This window comes from Capricornis sumatraensis, chromosome 5 (assembly GCF_032405125.1).
Source record: "Capricornis sumatraensis isolate serow.1 chromosome 5, serow.2, whole genome shotgun sequence".
Lineage (NCBI taxonomy): Eukaryota > Metazoa > Chordata > Mammalia > Artiodactyla > Bovidae > Capricornis > Capricornis sumatraensis.
The window spans coordinates 29,573,733-29,586,843 of record NC_091073.1 but is presented as its reverse complement, the minus strand read 5'-3'; the positions used below and the strand labels follow the sequence as shown (position 1 = coordinate 29,586,843).

Here is a 13,111-nt window from a genome sequence, read left to right as displayed (position 1 = left end):
TAGATTTAATTATTTCCTCTGTTCTTCATTTCTGTGATGAACTACAGTGCAATGCATCTGACATGTTCTGTACCTGGGCTCACTGCATGTGGTCTGAGAACTATCTGCTATAGGCCCATGGCAGGTTATATACAAGGAATAGGTTAGAATTGCAAAGAGGCTGTTTGTTCTTAAGCACAGATCATGATTTTCCTGACATTCATGATGGTAGCCTCCAGGCTGTCTCTGTCAGTCATGTATTAGTAAAAATATTAAAAAGGTAAGCCTTATCTGAGGGTACACAGATAAACTCAATTCAGAAGACCCTCACTGTGAACTGGTCTTTGAGAATCATCTCATTTCAACTGAACATGCAATTTGGTAATTTTTCAAATATATTCTTTTCCTTATTTCCTTCCACAAAAATCCTTACTATTAAATAATAATTCTAATACTTGTATGTAAATGCTACCACATTTTCTTTGATATGATTCTTATATTAATAAGACTTTGGTAACAACTGCCACACAACATCTGAATTTACTTAAAGATTTAAAAACAGATCTTCAAGCATTTGTAGAAGCAAATGTGTTTTTTTCTGAATAAACTGATGTTATAATTTAAAACTTGTCAGTGTTGTGTGTTTATGGTTTCTCCAAAATCAAGAATTTCCTTGGGGGCATTATTTTATTGCTTTAACATTCCTTTCTACTCTGTTAAATCTAATGAAGTTTATCTGTCCTCTAGGTGACCTACAAACGAGATCTGTATGCAGCTGAATCGATTATTAAGGGTATGTTTGGCCTTGTGACTGTCAGTTCCTGTGTTTCAAAACCGTAAGCCAGTTCAGAATTTCTCATGACATTTTAAAGACCTGACTTCTCAGAAGTATAAATCTTGTAGACCAGGGAGGTCTGTGATTTGTCTTTTTGAAAAATAATTACTTTATTTTATTTCCTGCTTTGAAATATCACTTATTATGACTTACGTTGGGGCTTCCCTGGTAACTCAGACAGTAAAGACTCTGCTTGCGATGTGGGAGACCTGGGTTCAGTCCCTGGGTTGGGAAGATCCCCTGGAGAAGGAGATGACAACCCTCCCCAGTATTCTTGCCTGGAAAATTCCATAGACAGAGGAGCCTGGCGGGCGGCAGTCTGTGGGGTCGCAGAGTCAGACATGACTCAGCGACTATCATACATGCTTTATGTTACATTGGTTTAACTTTTATGAAGGAAATACTTTATTAATCTGAGAAAAGTGGGTGACATTGACATTGTAGAAGTGAAAACTGACATTTTAATTTGTAAATGTATTTTGTTTTTATTCAGAAAACTATCTCCTCTCAACACTTGCCAACACATTACATTAGACAGCATCTTTTGCCTGAGAAAAATTTTTCTGAAAAAGAGCAATTGGTCTGAATGATCTTTAGTTCCTTTTAGTTTTGACAATGACTGTGATTCTGCTTTGTGATTTTAGGTATTATATACGTAATAATATTTTTCTCATTTTTTTCATCTCTCTTAAGAGCTCAACTGCACAGAAGTGGTTTCTTTCATAATCAATAAATATTTATTAAATGTGCTTGACCCTTTGCTAGGAGTGTAATGATGATGCACGAGATGCGTTCATTCTGTATTTTCGCAACCTCCACAGTTTACATCACAATTTCTTAACCTTGGCATCTTGGGCCAGGTACTTCTTTGTTCAGGGAACTATTTTTGGCATCATAGTAGTTGCATGATCTCTACTTAATAGATGCTGGCGGCACTCTACCCCCCCTCCCTCCCTTCCCGTGCTGTGACCATCAGTTGTCTCTGGACAGCACTGTTGTTGTTGTTGTGTATGTGTGTATATGGTCCTAGCCAAAATCAGAGGGGCCCACCCCCAATACTGAAGCAAGTGTGGTACTTTACAATCTGTTTGTAATTTACTCCTTCAAAACTAGATTAAGGACAGAATGATGTACTAAGATACTGACTGAGATGTGACCTTGATTGAAGTTGGGGAAAAAAAGAAAACACTGAGTGGGAATTGTGAATGCAACATTTTTTTAAAATCTTATTTTATGCAAAGCCTGTTTAGGGATCATCTGGCTTCACATTCAGAAAACTGAAATCTCTTCTCTGTGTGTGACATTCTGTATTTGTATTTTATCTTCATATTTTTTTATGGTTTATGTGTTTCAAACTATTAATATAATGATTTGGGCATCTGTGTGTATGCGAGCAGATGATCTATAGCTATAAATCAAAATGTTGACATATATTTACATATGAGTCAGGCAATGTATAAACATGACACTGGAGAAGTTGCCTAAACCATGATGTAGTTGGTTATATTCTCAGCAGAAGGAGATTAAAAACTTAGTTTGGTTTCTTTACAAAGTCTTATCTCTAGTACCTAGGTAAAATGGAACTGATCTATTTTTGCAAGAAGTTGGTAAATGGTTCAGTGAGGATTTCAATACTTTGCCTATATATTATTAATGTCAAGAGCAGGCTTTATCATGTAAAAGCCTCCATTTTAAGTATAATTGCAAGGGCTTTAGTTTTGGAAATTGTTTGCAGAGAGAAATTGTTTTATTTAGTTAACATATTCTAGTATTCTACTTTTCCACCTTATTTGTCTCTTGAGAAGCCTGTATGTGGTCATAAAGCAACAGTTAGAACCAGACATGGAACAATGGACTGGTTCAAAATTCAAAAGGGAGTATGATAAGGCTATGTATTATCACCCTGCTTGTTTAACTTATATGCAGAGTACACCATGCAAAATGCCAGACTGGATGAATCACAAGCAGGAATCAAGATTGCAGGGAGAAATATCCATAACGTCAGATACGCAGATAATACCACTTTAATGGCAGAAGTGAGGAAGAGCTAAAGAGCCTCTTGATGAGGGTGAAAGAGGAGAGTGAAAAAGCTGACTTAAAACTCAACATTCAAAAAACTAAGATCATGGCATCTGGTCCCATCAGTTCAGTTCAGTTCAGTTGCTCAGTCATGTCCGACTCTTTGCGACCCCATGAACCGCAGCACGCCAGGCCTCCCTGTCTGTCACCAGCTCCCGGAGTCCACCCAAACCCATGTCCATTGAGTCTGTGATGCTATCCAACCATCTCATCCTCTGTCATCCCCTTCTCCTCCTGCCCTCAATCTTTCCCAGCATCAGAGTCTTTTCAAATGAGTCAGCTCTTCGCATCAGGTGGCCAACACTTCATGGCAAATAGAAGGGGGAAAAGTGGAAGCACTGACAGATTTTATTTTCTTGGGCTCCAAAATCACTGAAGATGGTGACTGCAGCCATGAAATTAAAAGACACTTACTTCTTGGAAGGAAAGCTATCACAAACCCAAACAGCATATTCAAAAGCAGAGATATAACCTTACTGACAAAGATCTGTCTAGTCAAAGCTATGGTTTTTCCAGTAGCCATGTATGGATGTGAAAGTTTGACCATGAAGAAAGCTGAGCACCGAAGAATTGATGATTTTGAATTGTGGTGTTGAAGAAGACTCGAGAGTCCCTTGGACAGCAAGGGGATCACACTAGCTTATCCTAAAGGAAATCAACCCTGAATATTCATTGGAAGGACCGATGCTGAAGGGTTAATACTTTGGCCACTTGATGTAAAGAGCTGATTCATTGGAAAAGACCCTGATCTTGGGAAAGATTGAGGGTAGGAGAAGGGGATGACAGAGGATGAGATGAATGGATGGCATCACTGACTCAATGGACATGAGTCTGAGCAAACTCAGGGAGATAGGGAATGACAGGGAAGCCTGGCATGCTACAGTCCATGGAGCCACAAAGAGTCAGACCCGACTTAACAATTGAATGACAATTCTCAGAGAAATTGATCTGTCTGTATGTAAACAGATAATTTAGAGAACAGTCTCCTTATATTCTTTAAGATTTGCATTTCTAATAATTTTCCAAGAGATTCTGATGTTGCTTGTACATTTTGAGGACCACTGCTAAGGGCCTTCTTACTCTCTTTGGGTTTCTAGACAAGTAGAGTTTGGATTACCAGAGATCTTGAATACAAAACGTCTGGCCCTGCCACATTAATTAACAATCTGCATTTTAACAAAAACTCTGGCCCATTAGTTTGTACATTAATTTCCAAAAGCGTTCTTCTAGTCTGTTCTGCAGTCATTCAGAGTTGATTTTTTTCTAAATAATCTTTATTGTATTTAGAACTTCAGGTCTTACCACACTGTCAGTTTCAAATGTTTGTTGGCTCACCTGAGATTTCTACCTGCCTTTATGACTTGTGCTAACATCGTTTCTGAGGCCTTGTAGTAGAAATACATCCGAGTATAGGAGGAGGGAAACTTAGATTTTTTAAGAAAAAATTCTAAAGTACAATACGGCTTATAGCAGACTACCCATTTACCTGTTGCCTTTCCATGTCAATGTTCAAAGTATTTTTCTAGGTACTTGTAGAACACAACATTGATTGGGTACTCACTTTGTGCAAGGCATTGTTTAAAGCTTTTTATATGTATTATCTCTTGCTTCTCCAAGAACTCCATGTTGTAAGTAATGTGGTTATTTCCACTGGTCAGATTTTCTTCATTGAAATTCTTGGGCTACATATATGTAGGAATTCTGATTACTGTGTGTTTTTAGAAGCTACTGCTGTATGTCATACATTATATCACATCACCAGGATGATTTGGGACCTAACTTCGTAATGAAACTTGTATATAGTCATCAGTATTTATGTTCAATGTAAGAATGACCAGGAAGCCCCAGCCAGTTCAAGTTTAGGACTTATTTTTAAAAACAGTTTGTTTATTTTTGGCTGTGCTGGGTCCTCATAGCTGTGTGGGCTTTTCTCTAGTGTGGAGAGCACAACGATGGGCTGTGGGCTGTGGGCCTCTCACTGGGGCTGTGGGCTGTGGGCTGTGGGCTTCTCACTGGGGCTATGGGCTTCTCACTGGGGCTATGGGCTGCGGGCTTCTCACTGCAGCGGCTTCTCTTGTTGTGGTCCCCAGGCTTGTGATGCATGGGCTTAGTTGAGCAACGGCATGTAGGGTCTTCTTGGAACAGAGATTGAACCCATGTCTCCTGTTTTGGCAGGCTGGTTCTTTACCACTGAGCTATGAGGGAAGCCTCTCAAGTGTAGGACTCATTTTGTCATCAAATTTATATATGACAGCGATTTTTTAAATGTTCAAGAACTTTCTGCATTTTAGCACTGACTGTAACTTTGTGTGACTCTCGCTGAGATGTACTTTGGTGATGGTGGGAAGAATGTCTCTTCTTTTTCCTATCCTCTAACACTGAGTTGAACCAAATTTGCTGGTACTTTTCTTTAGAATCTAAGGACATTAAATTACAGGGATAGCTGGCCCCGCCTTTCCACTTCATCTCACTCGTCCTGCTCCCGGAAGAGGCATAGTAAACTCCACTGTATCTCTTTTAAAATAGAGAGAGAAACTATCTGAGTGTATGCACTTTTGTCAACGTTTAACACCAGAATGTCTTTAGCACTCATGCTAGGTGTTTCATAATGTTACTTTCTGTAGGTGTTTTATAATGTTATTTCTTTTTTTTTTTTCTTTGTCATGCTGTTAATGTAGATATTATTGCTCCCAATTTTGTAGATGGGAAAACTGAAACTCAGTGAGACCAAGCACTTTCTTCCAGGTCACATAGTAAGAATGAGATCCACAAGTGAATCCCAGATCTCCCTTCAGCTTAGGCCTGACTCTATTCTGGGATGTGGCCACTTGGTACCTCTGAGTCAAGTACCTACTCACATTGATCACTAAAGTGGATACTAAATTCATTATCTCTCTTTGGTGGATACAGATTCCCTAGTGGCTCAGACATCAAGAATCTGCGTGCAGTGTGGGGACTTGGGTTTGATCCCTGGATTGGGAAGAACCCCTGAAGAAGGGAATGCCATCCACTACAGTATTCTTGCCTGGAGAATTCCATGGACAGAAGAACCTGGAGGGCTGTAGTACATGGGGTCACAAAGAGTCAGACATGACTGAGCAACTAAAAAAAAAAAAATTGGTGGGTACAGCAAATGGTTTATAAAATCCAGCCTGCTGAATACAGGTTCTGTTGGCTTAAAATTTTATCTTTTGCTGGCCTGATAAAGAATGATCACCCATCTGAGACTAAAGATGTCTCCTAGTTCTGTGCTAAGCACACAGTAGTATTCTAAGAGTGTGGGAAAAAGCAGATAATATTGAAATGGTAGATTTCTAGACATGACTAGAGAAAGAGTAAGCATTAAAATGCAAAATCAGAGTAACAGTTTCAGATTTGGGGACTGTTTCTTTCATTTTTTAAATTCTGGTAAGTTAAACACCTCTCACCCAGCCATACAGTTTTTCCTCTTCTAGGATGGAACATTTTTTCACTGTGGTATGAGTACTTAGTATTTTGTAAGTTCTTTCCTGTGCTGCTTTTTTTTTTTAACTTAATACCAATTATTACTGAAATAATATTCTGATATAACTTTGGTGTTTTTCAGACTATAAAACATTTCTAGGATAAATGTCATAACTAGCAAGAGTATTTTTTACTCCTAGATTGACTAGTCACTGAAACAGCATGTAAATTTTGGTTCTTCTTAATTCTGTTCAAGTTCATCTTTTCAGTTTGGAAATTTTGGTGTAACTAACTTAAGGCTAGCTTTGATACTAAAATCTTCAAATTGTGATTTATAGCAGGTCTCAGAATCTGACTTATTTTATGTTATTAGAGAAGCTTTATTTTTTAAGCTTAATTTATTTTACTGTCAGTGTCTTTATGTGGAAATCCATTTATAGTGAACTGTTCAAGAATAGGAAACATATATAAGTAGTACTCTTAGGTTTCTTTTACAGTCTTTGACAACATAGCATTGAAAAATGTACAGTGAATCACAAATTTACTTTTATTTAAAGCAAGTTTAGTTCAGTTCAGTTCAGTCACTCAGTCGTGTCCGACTCTTTGCGACCCTATGAATCGCAGCACACCAGGCCTCCTTGTCCATCACCAACTCCCGGAGTTCACTCAGACTCACGTCCATTGAGTCCGTGATGCCATCCAGCTATCTCATCCTCTGTCGTCCCCTTCTCCTGCCCCCAATCCCTCCCAGCATCACAGTCTTTTCCAATGAGTCAACTCTTCGCATGAAGTGGCCAAAGTACTGGAGTTTCAGCTTCAGCATCATTCCTTCCAAAGAAGTCCCAGGGCTGATCTTCAGAATGGACTGGTTGGATCTCCTTGCAGTCCAAGGGACTCTCAAGAGTCTTCTCCAACACCACAGTTCGAAAGCATCAATTCTTCAGCGCTCAGCCTTCTTCACAGTCCAACTCTCACATCCATACATGACCACAGGGAAAACAATCGCCTTGACTAGACTGACCTTTGTTGGCAAAGTAATATCTCTGCTTTTCAACATGTTATCTAGGTTGGTCATAACTTTGCTTCCAAGGAGTAAGCGTCTTTTAGTTTCATGGCTGCAGTCACCATCTGCAGTGATTTGGGAGCCCCCCAAAATAAAGTCTGACACTGTTTCTACTGTTTCCCCATATATTTCCCATGAAGTGATGGGACCAGATGCCATGATCTTCATTTTCTGAATGTTGAGCTTTAAGCCAACTTTTTCACTCTCCTCTTTTACTCTCATCAAGGGGCTTTTTAGTTCTTCTTCACTTTCTGCCATAAGGGTGGTATCATCTGCATATGTGAGGTGATTGATATTTCTCCCAGCAATCTTGATTCCAGCTTGTGCTTCTTCCAGCCCAGTGTTTCTCTGCATAGAAGTTAAATAAGCAGGGTGACAATATACAGCCTTGACGTACTCCTTTTCCTATTTGGAACCAGTCTGTTGTTCCATGTGCAGTGCTAACTGTTGCTTTCTGACCTACATATAGGTTTCTCAAGAGGCAGGTCAGGTGGTCTGGTATTCCCATCTCTTTCAGAATTTTCCATAGTTTATTGTGATCCACACAGTCAAAGGCTTTGGCATAGTCAATAAAGCAGAAATAGGTTTAAAGGAAAGCATTTTTAATACTCCTTCTTCTGAGGCAGAGAATTGGATTAGGTCATTGTTCTTTAATTTTAACTCTCTTAGGCTTCTATTGTGTGTGAAATTTAAAATATGAACTCTTCTAGGGATTAGTGTGGTTAATAGGTAGATTGACTGATAGGTTTAAACAGTTATTTAAAGAGATATTGTACTTTTGTCACACAAGCTGGTTGAGTCCACCCAAGCCTGCTCTACCTGCTCAGACCTACTCAAACTATTAAAGTGATTATAGCAGTAACCTATTTTATCTAGATTTTCATATACCAGGCAAATAGTCCCAAACCCACACTTGATTGAATAGACTGACCATATCATGGCAAAAGTTTCAATATGCTAAAATTTTCTAGGATGGAAAGCCCCTATGGGATTTCTAACTAAAAGACTGCATTTATTTTCTACCATCATCCTTGATCACATATTTTAATATTTTTTAATTTTGTGGCTGGGGTGTTTTAAAAATAATTGTGTTTTGTTCTCTCCTGATAATGATTATACAAACCCAAGTAAGCTAGTGCTATAAAGAAGCCTTATGGTGTTTTGTATAAAAGTGGAAAGAATAGATAAAATTGATAATTATTTCATGGCTAACTGACTTTAGTTAATATTACTTTAAATAGTAATATTCATATTTTTATGAACATTAATATTAATATCTATAAAAATTCACATCTTTTCCAAGCTATATAATTTTTTCCACTTGCTAAGCACTGTATTTGAAAGGAAATTGATTTCTTGGAATTATAGTATCTCCTTTTTGTTCAGAAATTTAGACTTTATTCTGAAAATAGATTTTTATTTTCAACATCATTGATGCAGATGATTTATTTCAATGTCAAGTATTTATGCACAACCAAGCTATAAATCCCCATATGCCTGCTTTTTTATGTTTCATACAGTTTTTTAAAGAAATCATACAAGTTGGCAAGCAATTGAACTCTTTTGTGCTTATCCATTGAAAGTAGCTAAATATACTTTTAAATTGGCTCTGGGGCTGAAAGGAATATAGTCAAATTACATGTGAATAAAACTGATTCAGTGTTACTGAGATTAGGAAAACTCATAGTGTCACAATGTGTACTTTATGTATATGGAGAAACTAACGTTTTTGTTTTTAAGTGATTCTTTATTATTTTCATTTAAAATAATGACATTTCAAGTGCATAGTTACTTTCAAGTCTTTTCAACCAAATTGCAAAGATGAGAAACTTTAAATCAGTTTCCTCCATCTGTGGTACATCCTCATCAGGTTTTTCTTGCTAAATAGTCAGTGGTGGCACCATTTTATTATTAACCATGCTTTTTGGATAATGCAAAATGACAACTAAGATTTACATGGAAACTGTAATTTTTGATGTGTCTGGCTTTTGACAATGATATTTCATTTTCCAAATTTTCACATTAATACCATAACTACTTTGTAAATAATACACTTTTTGTTCTTTACTGTCTTGAATAGTCCTGTGACTGTATCTTATGTGAATCTGTAAGGACATTGGCGTCAAGCTTTAATTTGCAAGAACAAGAAGTCTGTAGTATGATTTAATAGCAGTTTGTTTTCCTTTGAATTTACTGGAAAAAAATGTAAGTTGGAAAGTTAAATATTTGGGTCAAGATTAGAGAAAGTGGAGTTTGCTTTTTTGTTTAACTTTATAATTTCCTTAATTTGTTATTAGCTCTGGCTAATTCAAGCATACGCAATTAAGTCTGTCATATTCAAAATCTAAGGTCACAATGAGGTATTAGGTGACTAGCTAAATAAGACTTGATAACAGACAAAAGCCAGGCACTTATGCCTAACTCTGATGTAGGTAGGAAAAAAAGTAATAAAAAAATACAAACATGATATTTGTGTTTTAATTAATAATACAGTATATTTTATATATATCCTGATGAGTCACTAGCCTTAGAAAATTGCATTTTCTTTATATTCTCTTAATTAAGAAAGAATATATACTTTGAAAAGTATTGCATCATTTACTTGGAAAAAAGTAATATCCTTGCATGTGAACATGTGCAAGAGATAAGATGTCACACATCTGCTCTTTATTTTCAGAAGCAAGGTAGGAAACTTCATTTGATATTCAGTGACTCACATAAAAATGTGGTTAAGATCTGATATAAAATGTCTTTAAAAAATCCACCTACATACTGTTGTTCTCCAGGTAAAACATACACAGTTGACAAGAAAGCCAACCTTGAGGAGACTATTTTGACCTTGCGGCATGGGTCTCTGTGTTTTCTTTTGCCAGTTTATTTCCTGTCCCTGTTGTCCACTTGTCCTCACCTCATGACCTGGTGACTGCTTCTCCTTGCTGCCTGCCTCCTCCCTTACTGTTCTAAACACTTCCTCTGGCAAGGTGTTCAGAGGAACCTCAGGCACCAATGTACAGGTGGAACTGACATGGCTATTTCACTGCTTGGCAACGGTGATTCTGTTTAAGACTCCTTTAAAATTTTTCATGTAAGACCAAAAACAGCCTCTAAGATTGGTTTTTGGTTCAGTGGACTGAACAGGAGAACAGAAAATGACTGCCCTCACTTTGAATGGATTAGGGCTTGACATCTTTTGGAAATGCCTATTTTGGGGTTTGATTTAGTTGTTTCTTACTTACCTATGAACACTAAAATTTTGACTGAAGAGGTCAATATAGTGGATAAAGCCTGATGGGAATCATTATGTTAGATGTTTCTAAGAAAATTGAAGACTGACTTCTGGATCTTTTGTCCACTTGCTTATACAACTAATCTAGTATTCACTCTTCAACACTGTGTTTGAAATTTTTTTGTAAAGTACAAACAGCATCCTGACCACTTATGAGTCCCTATTCATGAGTAATTAGTGGAAGCATATGTCTAGGTATTCCTTACTCTTTATGAATGTGTCAGTGGGTTTGTCATGCAGTAAACAGGATTGGTGGCTCAGTGGTAAAGAATCTGCCTGCCAACGCAAGAGACGCAGGTTTGATCCCTGGGTCAGGAAGATTTCCTGGAGAAGGAAATGACAACCCACTCCAATATTCTTGCCTGGGAAATCCCATTGACAGAGGAGCCTGGCCGGTTACAATCAATGGGGTCACAAAAAGAGTTGGACACGACTTAGGAACTGAACAACAATAACAATAGTGCAGGAAGCTGTGTGTATTAAAGATTTTATGTATTACTGTTTTATGAATTTGAATGAAGACTCCAAATTGCACCTGTTATCTAACCCTTCAAGGAACACCTGATACTTTATATATACCAAGAGTTCTAATACTCAAGAGCAGTTAGAAGAATATTTAGAAGATGAGTATATTCAAAAGCAGAGACATTAGTTTGCCAACAATGGTCCGTCTAGTCAAGGCTATGGTTTTTCCAGTGGTCATGTATGGATGTGAGAGTTGGACTGTGAAGAAGGCTGAGCACTGAAGAATTGATGCTTTTGATCTGTGGTGTTGGAGAAGACTCTTGAGAGTCCCTTGGACTGCAAGGAGATCCAACCAGTCTATCCTAAAGGAGATCTGGGTGTTCATTGGAAGGACTGATATTGAAGCTGAAACTCCAATACTTTGGCCACCTGATGTGGAGAGCTGACTCATTGGAAAAGACCCTGATGCTGGGAGGGATTGGAGGCAGGAGGAGAAGCGGACAACAGAGGATGAGATGGCGCGATGGTATCACCGACTTGATGGACATGAGTTTGGGTAAACTCTGGGAGTTGGTGATGGACAGGGAGGCCTGGCCTGCTGCGATTTATGGGGTTGTAGAGAGTCAGACATGACTGAGCAACTGAGCTGAACTGATACTACAAATTAGATCTTGGCTAGCTTTGTAAGCTTTGAGATTCATATATTATGCCTCCTCTATAGGACTTTAGTTAGAAAAGACATTGTGTATGAATACATTTTGTTAAACTGTATATCCTAACCAAAGGGGGCTAAGTTCTAGTTTGCAAACCACATTAAATTGGTGGATTGAAAGCTTTGAAGATATTCCACTACAACTTGATTGAAACTTGAGAGACTTTCAAAAGAGTTTGACAAATGAAGCTGGGATACATTGAAAAATTGGGCAAAATACATTTACCTAATTACCCCAAAACTGGTAAAAAGTACATTTACCAATTGGAATTGGGTAAATTCCAGATACCTTGCTAGGAGTCCTTTGATGCACCTCCAGGGTGGAGGGTTGCTGTTGCTAAGTTGCTTCAGTCATGTCCGACTCTGTGCGACCCCATAGATGGCAGCCCACCATGCTCCTCTGTCCATGGGATTTTCCAGGCAAGAGTGCTGGAGTGGATTGCCATTGCCTTCTCCGGGGTGGAGGGTTGGAAATGTGTTAATGTTCTTCTCTGCTACTATCAACTCCTGGGAGGGTAAAGAGATAAACAGAGGCAGAGGAGGATCCTTTGCTAGATGGACCTTTATGTCTGTTTTCACTTCTTCCTCTTGGAGTTAATAATATGTAGCTGTAGCACTGAAGGGTTCTGCACAAAGACAGCTGACCTTCTGAGCTGTTTTCTCTATATTATATCATTATGTGAAGTGAAAGTGAAGTGACTGTGAAAGTCACTTAGTTGTGTCCAACTCTGTGCGACCCCATGGACTGTAGCCCTCCAGGCTCCTCTGTCCTAGGGATTCTCCAGGCAAGAATACTGGAGTGGGTTGCCATTCCTTTCTACAGGGGATCTTCTTGACCTAGGGGTTGAACCCAGGTCTTCTGCATTGAAGGCAAATTCTTTACTGTCTGAGCCACGAGGGAAACCCGTATATCATATGGGCTTTGATTAATGGTTACTTGGATTTGGTATTGACAGTGTTGTCTTCTCTACTACATGTGACCTAGTGACCCAGCTGAGATTTTTATATTACTTTCTAAGTCTCTAAGCATCTGATTTAGGCTCCCCAGGTGACTCAGTGGTAAAGAATCTGCCTGCCACTGCAGGAGACACAAGATATGCAGGTTTGATCCCTGGGTCTCCTGACCCAGGCAGATCCCCTGGAGTAGGAAATGGCAACCCACTCCAATATTCTTGCCTGGAAAATTTCATGGACAGAAGACCCTGCTGCTGCTAAGTTGCTTCTGTCATGTCCGATTCTCTGCGACCC

The 13,111-nt window shown here is 38.5% G+C and overlaps 1 protein-coding gene across 3 annotated transcripts in view; it reads left to right on the top strand.

The window, feature by feature from the left end:
* CRPPA (CDP-L-ribitol pyrophosphorylase A) overlaps positions 1-13,111 on the top strand; it is a 373,738-nt gene that overhangs the window by 110,851 nt on the left and 249,776 nt on the right. For all 3 annotated transcript variants that reach the window (XM_068973240.1, XM_068973239.1, XM_068973238.1), the window contains one exon: positions 727-772. In XM_068973240.1, coding sequence (XP_068829341.1) covers positions 727-772 — 46 coding nt within the window. The remainder of the gene's footprint in view (positions 1-726; positions 773-13,111) is intronic.